This window comes from Manis pentadactyla, chromosome 17, assembly GCF_030020395.1.
Source record: "Manis pentadactyla isolate mManPen7 chromosome 17, mManPen7.hap1, whole genome shotgun sequence".
NCBI lineage: Eukaryota > Metazoa > Chordata > Mammalia > Pholidota > Manidae > Manis > Manis pentadactyla.
In genome coordinates, this window is record NC_080035.1 from 64,341,605 (window position 1) to 64,357,684 (window position 16,080).

General features: G+C 57.5%; 1 protein-coding gene across 1 annotated transcript in view; it reads left to right on the forward strand.

Annotated features, from left to right (window-relative positions):
• COL4A2 (collagen type IV alpha 2 chain) overlaps positions 1-16,080 on the forward strand; it is a 157,857-nt gene that overhangs the window by 126,836 nt on the left and 14,941 nt on the right. Inside the window, exons 23-36 of the mRNA XM_036893619.2 lie at positions 332-404; positions 496-602; positions 2,885-3,086; positions 3,409-3,468; positions 4,561-4,617; positions 6,312-6,419; positions 9,168-9,389; positions 10,043-10,204; positions 11,056-11,226; positions 11,945-12,088; positions 13,434-13,556; positions 13,772-13,953; positions 15,370-15,433; positions 15,637-15,711. Coding sequence (XP_036749514.2) covers positions 332-404; positions 496-602; positions 2,885-3,086; positions 3,409-3,468; positions 4,561-4,617; positions 6,312-6,419; positions 9,168-9,389; positions 10,043-10,204; positions 11,056-11,226; positions 11,945-12,088; positions 13,434-13,556; positions 13,772-13,953; positions 15,370-15,433; positions 15,637-15,711 — 1,750 coding nt within the window. The remainder of the gene's footprint in view (positions 1-331; positions 405-495; positions 603-2,884; positions 3,087-3,408; positions 3,469-4,560; positions 4,618-6,311; positions 6,420-9,167; positions 9,390-10,042; positions 10,205-11,055; positions 11,227-11,944; positions 12,089-13,433; positions 13,557-13,771; positions 13,954-15,369; positions 15,434-15,636; positions 15,712-16,080) is intronic.

Here is a 16,080-nt window from a genome sequence, read left to right on the forward strand (position 1 = left end):
TGGTTCAGTCGCCTCAGGGTGGGGCCTGAGATTCTGCATTTCTAACAAGCTCCTAGGAGAGCTGATGCCGCTGGTCCATGAACCGCTCTTTGAGTGATGAGATTCAGGTTTTCACTATCCAGCCATGTGTGGCTACTTCCATTAAGTCTTAATTATTTAAAATTAGAACTTCAGTTCCTTGGTCCCACTGGCCATGCTGAAGTGCTCGGGAACCATCTGTGGCGTGGCCACTGTGTTGGATGGCCAATTGGAGAGTATTGCCAGCGTGGACAGCACCAGGCTTTGTTAACAATGCCCCTTTAACAAAGCAATTCTGTGCTTGTTTCCACAGGGGGCCCCTGGTGACACCGGACCTCCCGGGCCCAAAGGACTGAAGGGAGATTCTAGAACAGTCACCACCAAAGGTCAGTCTCACGTGGCCATGCGGTTCTTGGACCGATAACCCCTCTGTGACTGTGCCATATGAGGAGAGTCACCCTGCACCTCCTTTCCCAGGTGAGAGGGGACAGCCAGGTGTCCCAGGTGTGCCCGGCCTGAAAGGTGACAACGGCATTCCAGGGCGTGACGGACTGGATGGATTCCCGGGCCTTCCAGGCCCTCCTGTGAGTAGCCACAGTGTGAGGCCGCCTCGGCCCTTGTCCTGACCTGCCATGTTCTCAGCCTTGAGTGGCGAATGGTGCCGGCACTGCCGCAAAGCCCCCAGGGCCGCCGTTCTTCACTGAGCAGAAATCATATATTTTGGGGAGACAATGAGTTGGGCTGGAAGCCAAGCCTTGAAGGAACATACAGAAGTCAGAGAGTAAACAAATATTCCCTGTTGAACCGAATTCAAGCCTCCCAAATCGGACGTTCTGGAATGGGTGGTGGGGCCCTACGTGTCCAGGGTCCCTCGTAGCGCATGAACTCCATCTGTGCACCAGCGCTGGAAGAGAGGACGCCTTGTGCTGTGCAGGGACCCGGCCTCCTTTCTTCGGGGGAAGGCAGGGATCAGGGCCGCGATGTGGGGCAGAGCGGCGGAGCTGGGACCCCGCTTGCACCAGCCTCCGCCGCTCCTGGCCTCGCCTGGGCCCGTGCCCTTCCTGGGACTGTTCCGGAGTTTCCTCTTCTGCTCATGCTGCAGCAGGACTTCTCACCTCTTTTTTTTTCTGGATTCCATTTTCTTCCCTATGGTTTTCAAGCCTGGGCCTCCACCCCCCCCAGCAACCAATTTAGCTTCCTGAGGCCGCCAGAGCAAGTCACCAGACAGGGCAGCCTAAACGGCAGAGCTTGCTGCCCCACAGCCTGTTGGCCAGACGCCCGAGGCGGAGGGCGGGCAGGGCAGCTCCTCCTGAGGCCACGGGGGCCGTCCCAGCCCCCCAGCTCCCGGGCACCTCTGCATCACCCGGCGTGGAGATGCCCTCTCCTCCCTGTCTCACACCGCCTGCCCTCTCTGTCCAAATCTCCCTGCTCATAGGGACCCCAGTCATGTGGCACTAGGGCCACCTGATGCCCTCACCTCACCGCAGTCATCCTCAAAGGCCTGTTTCCAGACAAGGTCAAGCTTCCAGGCCCTGGGGTCAGGACTCCAGCGTCTTGTGGGGACGCAGTTCAGCCCCCACACCCCCTTCTCCGAGCCTGCACCTGGGTGTCTGCTGGTGTTCTCGCCCAGTCCACACCGAGGCCGCCTCTCTCCAGCTACCACACTGTTAGGTTCCAGGGCAGGTTGCTTTTGGGCTCTGTGGAAACAACCGGATTGTTAATAATCTAGTGTTGCTCTTTAGTTTTCACTTTGGAAGTCATTTCCAAAAAGAATTTGTGTAGCCCTTTGCTGCCATGTCATCCCTTGGGCAGTGGCTCGCCACACCCGCCTGCATGGAGGCCACTTGTCCGGCCGATGTGGAAATGATGCAATGACATGAGCTGCCAGCCCAAGTGTGGGTCCCGGTCTGTAGGCACGGGCAGCAGCTGTGCTGGGCGGCCTCAGGGAGGGTCAGGGGTGGGGGGACTCTGCCATGGCAAGGATGCTGCCCAAGCACAGAGAGCTCTGCAGTCAAGCATCTCATTAAGCTGGTCTTGTGTAGAGGGCAGAGGCAGAGACAGTTAGGTGGGAGCCAGCAGCCAGTGGATGGGCCAGAGGACGGGGTCGTGGTGGTGGTTAGAGCAGTGTCTGTGCTTTCCCTGCAAGCATGATTATGGGGTGGTCTTTGTTTTGAGGGGCAGGGGGAAGGGTGCGTTTCATTTCCTAGACGCTGTTGCCTGCCGGCTGTCAGCATGTCCCAGTGTCCAAGGCTGGACAGGCGGGCTGGAACTCGCCTGTGTGATGTTGTGCCAGCTCGTTTACGTGCGATCAGCACGAAGCCAGCGGCGTGGCTCTGCTCTCTGCCCGTTGCTCACCCCTTTTCTGCAGCTGCTCGGCGGCCCCATCAGCAGGATGGCGCTGTGCGTGCCTGCAGCCCACACTCGTTGCCAGGAGTGCACTGCTCTTTCTCATCCACCTTGCAGACTTCCTTGTCTTTAACAATGTCCCTCCTTGTGCATAGTAGAAATGTCACAAATGCCTGCTAACAGTGAAAATAGCGTGTCCTGCCCCCATTGGTCCAAACCTATGCCCGCTGTTGTCCTGCAGACCTCTCCCTGCAGATGAAGTTCTGACCCAGGGAGTGACGAGTAGTCACGGAGCACATCGGTGTGCCTTCCAGAACCGTCTTCTGTGGCGCCCCTGACTGTCAGGGAACCTGCCCTTTCCGGTGACATGGTTAGACCGAGACTGTAGGTCCCTATAATCTCTGCTGTCTCTCTGCTCTGTCTTGGGGCACAGAAGCCAGAGGTACAGGAAAGAGAACTGAAATATGGCCATCTGTGAAGTTTATATATAGTTGAAGAAATAAACTGAACTTTCCCACAGGGTGATGGCATCAAAGGCCCCCCAGGGGATGCAGGTCACCCCGGGGCACCTGGCACGAAGGGCGTTCCAGGAGAGATGGGTCCCCCAGGACGGGGCCTACCAGGCCCCAAAGGCGAGCATGGCTTTCCTGGAGATGTCGGAACTCCTGGGCCGCCAGGCTTCCCAGGCCCCCCTGGCCCCCCAGGCACTCCAGGACAAATAGGTATGGAGGAGTCCCCTCTCTTCTCTCAAGGTCATGGGACACTTGTGCTTCACATCTGCTCCTGTCTGGCAATGTGTGAATTCCCCAAGGGCACATGAGAGTGCTGTGTTGCACCATCGGTTTCTAGCACATAAAACCCCCAGCTTGGGGTTTTCCAGGCCCACCACCTCCCCTACCCCTAGGAACACGGGGCCTCTCCCTCTGGTCTGGGGGCTCTGCATGGGAGTTCAGAAACAGCATCCTTCCCACCACTCGCACCCATGGATACGTCAGTAACTCTCAGTGTCCCCAGATCACCCACTTGCATTGTGTCCCCTCCCAGATTGTGATACGGGAGTGAAGAGGCCCATCGGAGGTGACGGACAGGAGACCCTCCAGCCAGGTACGCGAATGCGGGTCAGGCGGCTCTAGATTCTTTCAAACCTCCGGTGTACAGTGCGGTCCACCAGCAGTGGCTGTGAGCTCCTGCAGCGGGCGTGGGGCTGCAGGACAAAACATGATGATGCGCAAAGCCTGGAGCTGGCCCCCGTCTGCCCCCGCTCAGGACCAGAGGGAAGGCGAGCCTAATAAAGCAGGGTCACCAGGTTTTCCAACCAACATAAAGTGACAATTTGCACTATGGTTAGAAACTAAACAGATAAGTATTTCCTCACTTAAAATATATGCATATATTTGTCTCCCTGTGTATCCATTTGTAAAGGGCAGCTGGGAATTCCTTCCCTGTTACCTATGGTGAAGAGTGAGCACAGATACCTGTCAAGAGAATTGGATCTAGCAGTGCGTGATGCTAGAAGGAGCAGGCACTGCAGTAGGAGGAGGGCATGGGTGACCTGGAGCCAGGCTGGGTGGTGGGAGAGAGAGCAGGACTGCCATCCAGAATTTACCTGGGGGCAGGAGGCCGGGGTCCCCATGGTGCACCCACACCCCTGACTGGGAAGCGAAGACAGTGAAGGGGTGCCAGCCTCAGGCAGGATTTGAAGAGACAGCATTTTTCACGAGCCGAAGGTGCTGGAGGACACGGGCATGGCAGCGGGTCACAAGAGGCGGTTGAAAGTTTGCGTGTAATTCGCAAGACAGAGGTCAGAGCTGGAGAGGTGGCATCTGAACCTGTGGGCCCTGAGTGGGGGTACGGCTGGGGTGTGGGGACAAGAGAAAGGCCTTGTCACTGGGTGACCGGATTAACAACGCCAGGCGAGGCATGGCCCTAAAGGAGAGGCCGGAGCGTTGCCAGCCCAGCCCCAGTTTCTCTTTGACTGGACTTTGCTTTGTTTATATTTTATATTTGCATTCTCATTTCATGATACAATGAAATTAAGCTTGTATTTATATCAGAATCAAGGTTAATGAAATCATTACATTGCTCCGATCATAAAATAGGAGTTTTCAGGGCTGGTGCTTCTGAGCTTGGCCAAACCCTAAGCTATGAAGCCCAGTAGTATGGACCCTCAGCTCATCTCGTATCCTCTCCCCCCAGGCTGTGTTGGAGGGCCCAAAGGACTGCCAGGCCTGCCGGGACCCCATGGCCCCCCAGGTAAGCCCAGAGCTCATGCCCTTCCCCCCATCTTCGTACTCCTTCCGTCTGCTGCCCCCGGTGTCCGCACCTCTGGACGGACGCCACCACCTTGGCCCTCTCCCACAAGCTGTGGTCAGGTCCTGGGAGCAGACTTTTCTCATCACCATAGAAAAACGTGCCCAGTAGCTGACACCTGGTTAAATCCCTGCTTGAACAGAAAGTTCCTGCCACGCAGGACTCCACCTCGGCTGTGGCACGGGCCTTGGGGGCACCAAGAGGAGCATCAGTGGGCGGGGCCCTTAGGGCCTGGACAGCAGCGCATCCTGATGTAGGCCCCTTGACCCCTTCAAGATGTCCCAGGGCATTTGCGAAAAACATGTGTTTGGGTTTTGACTGAATGGAAAACCAAATAGGGAAGTCTGGGAATTGGTCTCGGGGTTGCTGGGCTTCGTGGGATGGCGCAGAGCAAGTGCCCCAACTAATGGGACCGCATGAGGGGACAGATCTCCAGAGCGGGGTCTGGGGCCGGGAGCCACCCTGTGCCCACATGTGGCCTGGCTGGCTTGGGTCATTGTGTTTAAAACGAGGAGGAGGAAGAGAAGGGGAAGAAACAGATTCTGGAAGAGGCTGGAGAATCCCTTTGGCATATGACAGGCATCATGTCCGTCCTGCCCCAAGCCCAGAGCCACCTGGTGCCGGGAGAGGGTGGGGGCAGGGAGCGCAGGAACACTGCCATCTGGCCCCATGGCTGTCCCCAGTTTGGGGTGCAGGAGCAGGAACAGAGCAGAGTGGCAAAGATGACGCAAGGTGGACCCTTGCACGGAACGCCGACATCAAGCTTGTTTCTAAAGCTCCGGGAGAGGCGAGTGAGGGGGCACAAGTCAGTGGCCCAGCGGCCACCAGCAGACCTGTGCTCGCACCTCTCAGCTCAGGGGCGTCCCTTGGGCTGGCTTGCGACCCTGCAGTCAGGCCTTCAGGGAAGGGGGAACAGTGGTGCTCTGGAGTACCCTGTCCGCCTCTGCAGGTCCTGCGCGTCACAGTGACGCCCCGCAGGCCCCACCCCAGGAGCCGTGACAAAGGGTTCACACAGCTGAAGAGGGTCTGGAGGGCTTTGGATCTCATGTCCTGTGATGTTGACCCTGGATTTGGTGGAGACAGACATGAGGGATTTTTCCCAAGAATACTCCATGTTTAGGAACACATGCTTAGTATCAGTTTGCAAACCTTGGTTCATGAAAGAACCTTATACAGACAAAGTTTCCCGTGGTCAGAGAGGACCAGAGGCCCACACGCACAGCCAGGAGACGTGATCTGAGGCCTGGTTACTGCAGAGGGCTCAGAAGTCCAGGCCTCCAGGCCGTTGTCCGGCATGGGGCTTCCTGTGCTAAGAGCCCCTGACCTATCCTGTAATCGCTCACTCTCCCTGAGCCCTGCACCCTTGCATCGGGTGTGCCCGCCGAGGAAACAGGGACGTCTCCTTCTCCAGCCAGCCTGCCCGGGGCTCTGGGAGGGCCAGCTGGCAGCGTCTGCCAGGGTCCGCGGGGTCTGCGGGGTGGTGCAGCCAGCTGCGGACATTCCCCAGCCCCCTCCTTTCCCAGCAGCATGAGAGACCATGTGAATGCAGGGGCAGGACTTGGTCGCCCCCGTGCATCTGCTGCTGCAGTTTCCTGGTGGGGCCCTGATGTGTATCCTGCTTTCTTTGGACTGTTTAGGGGCCAAAGGTCTCAGAGGAATGCAGGGACTCTCGGGAGCTGATGGGGAACCGGGGCTCAAGGGTTTCCCAGGAGACCCAGGTCGCGAAGGATTCCCAGGACCCCCAGGTAAGGCATTCAGCCCCTTACGTTCAGGAAATAACTGTGTGGGGGGCGGGGTGCCCCAGCTCCTTCATCTTTTAACACTTAGACTCTATTGGATAAATGCTTTGATGACAGCTTTGTTCTTGTCCTTGGAAAGTTAAAAACGCTGGACCTTTTCATCACGAATGTGCTGGAGTTTTACAGAAGACCCCCCCAGATCTTTCAGGAAAAAAGAGAGAGGTGTGCAGAGAGCTTTCTGGCTGATATTAAACACGCTAAGGGCAACACAGTGTCCCCCTCCCCTGAGAGCTCTGTCATCGGCACAGAGCCCTTGGCATCGTTCCCTACCTGGCGGTCCCTCACCAGCCACCACACAGAGGACATCCATGGGTTTCTTTCCACGGCATTGCCAGCACACTCCGTCTGACTGCTCCGGCCTTCCACCTACTCTCACCCTGCAAAGAATTCTGGAGCCATTTGGTGGCTAAAAGAGCTTAAGCCTTTCCCCTTAACTAGAGGAAAATGAATGTGACTACAGTAGTGAATTGTGGTGAGACGTAGGGAGGGCCTGCCTGGGTGCCAGCATGGGGCCCCAAACACGGCTCCGGCACTGGGGGAGCATGCTGTCACTTGGCCGCAGCGGCACGAGTGCTGTGGGACTGTGTTATCTCGGTGGAACTGTAGGGGTCACCAGGGCCACTGAGGCCAAATGTCCCCGGATCTTGGTCAGGGGTTCTTGGCTCCCCTGGGAGCATGCTGGTCCCCCACCCGGCACTTGTGAAACACCGAAACTCTTACTGCCACCAAGTTCCTCCTGGGTTAAGTTCCCAGCTAGTTGTCTCTCGGTCAGTTCTGGTTCTGCAAAACCCTCCACATGGGTGGCGACGGCTGCATCTCCCATAGACGTCCCGTGGCCCCAGGAATGCACTCTCTTCTGCGCCAAGCTTTGTGCCCCCACAGTTCTGACCCTCCTCTGTGATGCCCTCCAGCTGGCTGGCATTCCTCTCAGACTGGGCTCCAGAAGCCCAGAATGGTCCAGATGCCTGGGCTCTGGTGCAGAGCCGTAGGCTTCTGTGTGCTTCGACTTAGGCCTTTAGCAAATATTTTCAGCAAAGATTCATTGCATTTTGCCTCTCCCCCTCCCCCACTCAGGCAACTGGTTTAACCCTAAATGTGCTACTTTGCACCAGTCCTTGGTAGGTGCCCTTCCTGGACTCGGCATTCTAGCCCCTAGAGATGGTTGGGAACTTTGATCTGTTCCCTTTCATGCTGTGTATCTCTCCATGCTCTGCAGAATTATGAGGCTCGCTCCCTGAGTCTCTTATCAGGGCACTGGAGAGAAGCAAAGGGAGGTTTGCATGCCAGCTCAGCAGAGGGTCAGACTGGCGTTCTGGTGCCCTGCTGGCATCTGCACATGTAGAAGCTTAGCCATAAATGTAGTGATGCCACGTTTACTGAAGTTAAGTGTGAATTTTTTAAGAGGATAATAATTTATTAGTGCCTTCTTGCCTTGAATAGGAAAGCTACCTAATAATCATAATTTGCCTGCCACCCGAGGGGCTATGAACTGTGTCGAGCGTTCTCCTGGCACGAAGAATGAGTGGGATGCGCTGGTTATCAGGAGATTTGGGAAGTTGGCAGTATTTGTAGAAATGTCGTCCCTCCATGAACAGGGGGCGGGAGTGGGAAGGCGTAAATGAGGAAGTGATCTATTTAATTTTGAAACACATGTCACTTTTATGGTAACAGAAGGTTCTACACTGCTGTCACCACATGCAGGGCAAAATAAAATACTCAGCTTCAAAGATTGCAAAACACGAAGAGAGTCTATTCCAGATATTAGACCCACGTGTGCACACATGTCCACAAGCAGGTCCATAGCCCCACGTACAGAGCTCACACCCATGAAAGCCTTCTCTCTCCTTTATGAGAATAAACCACATCATTAAAACTGAAACAGGGCCCAGCTAGTCAACACTCAGGTGAAGCCCAGGTCCTCTGTTCCAAACACCAACCCCCACCTTCTGCACCGACGGAGAAAGGCCCAGAGCCCTGTGGGGGTCTGACAGGGGACCACGCCTTCTCCAGGACCCTGCACACCACAGGCGAGACAGTGGTGCCCTCAGAAAGCTTCCTTTCCAAACAAACATGGCACTGTCCCCGTGGAGTTCAGCCTGAGGTCGTCAGGGATGAGGGCAGGGTGGGGAGCAGGGCCACAAGACCACGTGACCCGAGGTGTCCAGGGAAGGCTCACCTGCCCACATGTGGCAGCTGCCATCCCTCCCTCTAGATCCGGGTGGCTGACCATAAAGCAACAGAGGGGTGTCGACTCTCCTTCAAAGCATTTCAAGCTGGCTGAAGATCAGGGATTTATTACCAGGGGTCGGGTCCCAGGGGGGCAGAGTTTGGGCCTCAAGGGGTCGGTCATCCTCACCCCTGGGGATCTCTGTCCTCCCTTGCACACACAACTGGGAAGGTCCCACAAAAGCCATTCTTCGGGGATTATCTGCACAACCTGGAAGCCCATGAAGTATGCAGATTCATGTCCGAGAAGCAGCTGGTTCTAAAGGCCTTGTTCACTTCAGCTGAATGATAGGGCTGCGGGCCAGAGGGCAGAGGGAGGCGGGGTGCGACAGGGCCTGTGTGGCAGGGCCAGGGTCCCAGCTGGGGTTCCAACTGTGAGCGCCTGCTGTCTCCAGCCCCTTTCTGATGCCTCTGTTAGAGCCCTGCAGTGCTGACCTGCATTGTGGGGACACCCATGTTTCCTTTCAGGGTTTGTGGGGCCCCGAGGAGCCAAAGGTGCCGTGGGCCTCCCTGGCCTGGATGGACAGCCAGGCCCCACCGGCCTCCCAGGGCCAGTGGGGCCCCCGGGGGACAGAGGCCTTCCTGGAGAAGTCCTGGGAGCCCAGGCCGGGTCCCGGGGGGACGCCGGGCTGCCTGGACACCCCGGGCTGAAAGGCCTTCCGGGAGAGAGAGGCACACCGGGATTCAGGGGTAAGTGCCACAGCAGGAGAGGAGAGGGGCTGCAACCCGCTCCCCCGTGGCTCCCGGGGGCGGGCCTGAAACCCCTCCTGGGCCCCGGGAGAAGCCCCAGGACTCTGGGTGGCATGGCTCCTCTCTCCCCCACACTCAGTCGCAGCGGTCTTCCGAAATGTTTTAGGACAGATGCATCAGCCTGTGTTTGCCCTCCGCAGCCAGGAAAGGAGGCTGTTTGAGGCCTTTTACAGGCCCCAACACGCCCACGAGGGGCTGCTGCCGGGGTGGCCCTCTAAACCTTTGCAAAGAGCCTCTCACAGTGTGGCAGGATGCTCAAAATATAATGGCAAGTAGAAAAAGCCAGATCCGATTTGTACTTAAGGCATCAGGTCTGCAGATACCTTTTCCTCAGTGTATTTATGTGAATGGAAGCAGGTGCCCTTCCTGGGTGTATTTATGTGATGAAAGAAAGGCTGGAGGGAACCATGCCAAGACGTTAGGGATTATCTCTGGGTGAGACCATGAGTCACTTTCATCTTATCCTTTACTCACACTTCTCTGAATGCTCCAGATTTCCTGCAACTCAGAAAGAACTAATCCTATTTTTAGGCAGATGTTGTTCGCAGTAGCCGTGTGGGTTGGCCTCACCGTTCTCCTCTCCATCCTTGCAGGGAGCCAGGGCATGCCAGGAATGCCAGGCCTGAAGGGCCAGCCGGGCTTCCCAGGGCCTTCGGGCTCTCCAGGACTGCCTGGGCCTCCGGGACAGCACGGCTTCCCAGGAGCTCCGGGCCAACAGGGGCCACTGGGGCTGCCAGGCGCCGCAGGCCGGGGAGGTAAGGCCCCTGCCCTCCCATCGTGGGCTGGGGTGGGGTCCTCGCTGTGCTGGAGGGACCAGTGGAGTCCTCAAGCTGTGCTCCAAGGAGTCCCCCTCTCGGGGTTGTCAGGGTCTCTGGAAGCACCACCCAGTGGGGTCTGAAGCAATAGAAATGTGTTCTCCCCGAGTCCTAGAGGCCAGAAGCCGGGCAGGGCTTGTTCCTCCTGAGGCCTCCCCCCTGGGCTGGCAAACCGCCGCCTGCTCCGGTGTCCTCACGTGACCGTCCCTCTGGGTGGACACACAAGTCCTTATATAGTCGTATCTCAGGAAGGCCCACCCTAATGACATCCCTTAATTTTAATTACTCCTTTAAAGGCCCTGTCTCCAAATGCAGTCACATTCCAGGGTCCTGGGGGTTAGAATTTCAACATATGAATATGGGGAGGACACAATTCAGCCCACAACAGGTTCTAAACACAGAACATATATTTTGCCAAACAAGCAGAATTCACACAGCCTGAGAAACCTGCTCATCTGTTGTACTTGTATATACTGGGGGTCCAGGTAAGATTTCATTAGGAAAATTTAGAAACAAATTCTGCTAAAAACTGCAAAGTTCAGCATCACTGCTCCGCTTTGGGGAGGTAAAACTCACCTGCCCACAGGTGGCAGATCAGGGGAGGAGAGGAGGACGCCCACCTCAGGGCAGTAGGCGGAGCAGGAACCCCAGCGGAGGTGGCGGAGGCCCGCTGCAGGGCAGAGGCCGGGGCTGGGCCCCCCGGGGCACCGTCCAGGGTGTCTGACGCCCGTAGCGTTTAGCTCTCCCAAACAGTTCATCCTCTTCTATGTTCCTCCCCACTCTCCTCACAGGTCTGCCTGGGGACCGAGGAGACCCAGGCGACACTGGTTTCCCCGGCCCTGTGGGCACGAAGGGTGTGTCTGGTGAGAGAGGTGACCCTGGTTCCCTGGGTGAGAGAGGCCACCCCGGAAGCCCTGGATTCAAAGGAGTGGCTGGGATGCCTGGCATCCCGGGGTCCAAAGGTAACTGACTGGCAGGGCCTTACCTTGAGGGGTACCGGTGGCTTACCTGGGGTGTGGGACAGCTGTGCGGGTGGGGCCAGCCCCTCCGCAGGCTGAGGCCCCAGGACCCCTCGCCACCTGCCTATGCCAGGTGGGACCGACACGCCCCGAAATGCCAATTTACTCATTTCCAAGGGAGAAGGCGCTGTCCCTGTGGAGCGGGGTTCACTGCCTGTGTGGGGAGGTTTGTGGAGAGGACCTTCAGGAGATGGGGCTTAGATCCTAGGGCAGCTGGTGACCAGAAACCCAAGCCCAGGAGAAGCGAGGTCACCTGCACAGAGCGAGGCCAGCTTTCCTAGAAGGGGCCCTCTGTGAGCTGTGTCCCCACTGGTCGGCACCAGAGCCCCACACGGGGTGCAGTGTCAGCAAACCCTATTAGGACCCCTCCCAGCCTCTTCCCGGTGGGCCCGCGGACCCAGGCTCCCTTCTCCTCGGGTCTTTCTGCCTGACCGCTGTGCGGCTTGCCCTATGCCCTGCTCCCAGGGGCCAGATGACACGTGGGCTCATTCGGAGCGCCTCTGTCTGTGCTCAGGGTGGCAGACAGGCTCTCGGGAAACAGGGTCCCGGGAATCGCTGTTTCAGTTAGAAACCTTCGCGTCTCCTCACCGGGTCCGCTGTGGGATCGCGTCGGGCGGGGGACGGGAATGCCTAAAGCAGCACTTCTCTGCTTCCCCCGAAGGGAGTAGAGGCTCGCCCGGGATGGACGGCTTCCAAGGCATGCTGGGGCTCAAAGGCAGACCCGGGTTCCCGGGGAACAAGGGAGAGGTCGGAGTCTTTGGCGTCCCGGGGCTGAAGGGCCTGGCTGGTGAGCCGGGCGTGAAAGGTACGTCCTCCGCCGTTACGGCCTTCCTGAGGGTTGACACTCACTGCCATGGGGGCATAACACCGCTCAGACAGAACCTTCTGGAACCCAAAAGCTAGGCACTGTTAACAAGGAAACTAACACAAACTGGAAGGCTTTACGCTGCCTCAACTCCCTGACAGTGTGATGGGAGTGATCCTGAGCAGAGGAAGCTTTGGGAACAAAAATGACAGCAGCATCAGAAACCAAAAACGTCCTAAAAAGCACATCCTGCCATGATTTTTCCACAGTAAGCATGAGGTCAGAGGAGCCTAAATCAGAAAAGCGGAAGGTAAATCCTAAAGTAGGGGAGTGCCGTTTGGCAAGAGAGGAGCCCAGTACCCCAGGTAGAGGGTCCAACACCGTGCCGAGGAGGCTGGGACCCCCGGAACCAAGGCGGGCCCAAGCCCTGGGGTGGGCAGGCGTCTCAAGGCCCAGGTGCGAGGCTCCACCCAGGAAGTATGTTGCTAGAAGGCACATCTTCATGACCTCTGTTTAAACACCCTTGTTCTGAAAGTGTCACCCTGGTCTCTAAAACCTTAAATACTAATAAAGTGTTGGCGAGGATGTGGAGAAATGGGAGCCCTCGTATGTCGCGGAACATGAAGCGGCACACCAGTGTGGAAAACAGTAGGGCGGTTTCTTAAAAAGGGGAACTCCGTCACCCGGCAGCCTCTCTCCTGGGTGTGTGCCCAAGGGCACTGAAAGCACATGCCCACAGAAGAACACACCTGAGTGCACAGCAGTGTTACCCCTGGTGGCCACAAAAGAAAGAACGAACCCAAATATCCCCCGTGGGTAGCAATGTGTGGTATGGCTGTATGAAGGAATACTGCTCAGCGGTGAAGAAGTGTGGGGGTCTGATTCATGCTGCAATATGTAGAAAACGTGGGACCGTTAGCCGCATGTCGTCCGCTCCCGTGTGCATGAAGTGTCCAGAAGAGGTGCATCTGTAGAGACAGCAGATTAGAGGTCGCCTGGGCCTGGGGGCAGAAAGTGGGTGTGAATGCTGAGGGGCCCAAGATTTCTCTTGGGGAGATGAGAATGTTCTAAGGTAGGTGGGGGGGCTTCCACCTGTCACATGCTCTGTGCTCACACTCCGCTTGCTGGCAGGGGTGGGGAGAGAGGTGTTTCCCTCCACCCCAGGACCTCTCAGAGACCCCCATCACCAGCTCTCAGGCTGCCAGATCAGGGGAGACCTGTTGCCGTGACTCAGAGCCTCTCGGGACTCAGGTCTGGGAGGACAGCCCTGGCCAAGAGGCCTTCTTCCCGTGTCCTCCCGCCTGGCCCACGGGCACAGCAAAAGCTACATTCTGTTCCCTTCCAGGCAGCCGAGGGGACCCCGGCCCCGCAGGACCACCTCCCATCATCCTGCCAGGAATGAAGGACATCAAAGGGGAGAAAGGAGACGAAGGACCTATGGGACTGAAGGGGTACCTGGGCGTGAAAGGTGAGACCACCATGGCCTGGCCACCTGGGCGCCGGCCACCTGGGGCCTCCTCCCCGCCCCGCCTGCCCTCCTGCGCTTCAGCTCCGCCAACAGCCTACCGTGTCTGCAGGCGGCCGCCTCCCATCAGGCTTTGTGACTCTCGGGACGGCAGGGCAGAAATCCTGGGGTGGGGGGGCGCTTCCACCCCAGGCATCACACTCGGGGTCTCCCTGCAGGTTCCTCGGGGATGCCAGGGATCCCCGGGCTGTCCGGAGTACCTGGGTCGCCGGGGAGGCCAGGCTACATCAAGGGAGTCAAAGGGGACATCGGAGTTCCTGGCTCGCCTGGTTCGCCAGGATTCCCCGGCGTGTCCGGGCCCCCTGGGATTATAGGGTTTCCAGGATTCACAGGAAGCAGGGTAAGTGGGCATCTTCTTGTGAGCACCCTCTCCTCTGCTTGCTGCCCAGAGCGCCGTGGTCCTGCACTTCACTGGGCCGCCAGCGGTCAAGGCACCTGTTTCGGGTCAGAACCTCGGGCCATCCTAGGCCCCAGGTCAGTGTAAGGAGACGCTGCGCTCGCACCAACACCAGTGGGGGTTTGGGGTCGGCCAGGCCCTTTCATGAGCTGCTGTTGGGTGAAACATGGTGTCTGCATTTTCCATGGGGGCCCGGAAAGGACTAAGCCTGGATTCCTAGCGGCCTGAGCTCTGCGCTTGAGCACACATGTGACAGCAGGACCAGCAGCCATTACTGGGTCAGCTCGGGCGACCTCCCCACCTGCCATTTACTCGTGTCTCCACTCAGCTCATGTCCTAGAGCATGTGCTGTGTGCTGGGCACTGTTGTCTTGTCCTCACCTGGAAAATGCAGGCAGTAGCCACCGCGCAGTTTTATTGGGTGTAATGGAGACAGCATGTAACGGGCACATACGTGCAGGGTGCTGCACTCATCTTAAATGTCCGGCTCAGGGAGTGAAATCTAAATATGAGTGCAGCCTCCACACACCCTCCCCTCTCCTCCCACAACATGGAGCTACCTAATAATTCAGAGCTCATGTAAACCGTGCTGGGGAAGGGTAACAATGTCAGTGCTGTGGGTCTAAAGCCAGGCTGATGCCAAAGAGGGACCACGGAGGTCATGGTAGGCCAGAGCTCCCACCCTCCCCCTGCAGAGGAAGCCCCTTCCGAGAGGAAAAGCCCGGCTTCCATGGGGTCACAGTGGGATCCAGACACCATCCCAGTCTCATTAACTGCAACCAGCCCCTCCTTGGAGAAGCCCCACCCACTCCACAGCGGGTGTGTGCAGCCGTGTGAGGGGGCACGCTCGGGAATCTGGACGCCCCGGCTGGTCTGCTGACTACCAGCTGAGTGACCTTGAGCAGTAACCTAACCTCACTGTGCCTCCATTTCCTTATCTGTCAAATGGGAAACAACAGTATCTACCTCGTAGGGTTGATTGGAGGCTTAACCAACCTTGGGGAGGTCCTGGGGTGGGGCCAGCACACGTGTCTGCATGAAGCCTGCCAGGGGGGAGGGGGCGCGGCGGCTGTGGTTGTTGTCACCGTGTCGTGGTGACCTGCGTCACTGACGTTACTCATTTCAGTGAAGTCTCGCAGCCCCCCTCGTTTGTACCACTTCACAGTTCAGTATGAGCAGGTGAGCAGGCCCCCTACTATTGTGCTGAAAAGCTTCAGGAGTTTTCTACAGAATGCCGAGGCCATAAGCCTGGAGTGCTGGCTGTGGTGAACCCAGCACCGGGAGCCCTAACCTACTTCAGAGCTGCGTGCGTGGCTCCCGAGCGGTCTGTGAGAAGGCCTCCTGTATGCCTTTGCTCTAGGGCGACAAGGGGGCTCCGGGGACAGCAGGCCTGTACGGCGAGACCGGTCCCACGGGGGAGTTCGGTGAGTACTGCTGGGACCGTGAGAACAGGGCATCCACCGTCCAGAGCATCTGGACAGGCACAGTGATGCCAGACCTGCAAATACTGTTCGTTATTTTGAAGCAAATCGTTCTTACAAAGAATGTAGTACGTTCTTTACAGAGTTGCAAAACTGACCACCTCCAGTAGGAAGACCTGTTGTCACCAGCCTTTCTTCACTTACAGGTGACATTGGCGACACCATAGACTTACCGGGAAGTCCAGGCCTGAAGGGAGAACGGGGCCTCACCGGCGCTCCAGGTACAGCCATTTCCGTATCTCCGACCCAGCCACAGCCCTGACCCCGTCCGTGTCACTCGTGGGCTGGCTTGACATTTGTATCACTGTTTGTAAGCACTCTGAGTCATGTCAAAGGGAATCGTTTGAGATCTTCAAGCCCAATGTGCAAGAGAGGCTGGAATTTTTAACTAAATTAAACCTGAAGACAAGTCAGGAACCCTTGCCGTCTGTCCCTGGAAGGGGAGAGAGCAGTAATCCACGTTGTGGAAGGGAGCAGTTGGAGCCTGGAAAACGTGGCTGAGGAAAAGGAAGCATGGCCCAGGCCCCTGGGGCACAGTCCAGGGCTTGAAGCAAGGGGCGCAGAGAGCAGAGCATCTTGCCAACAGTGAG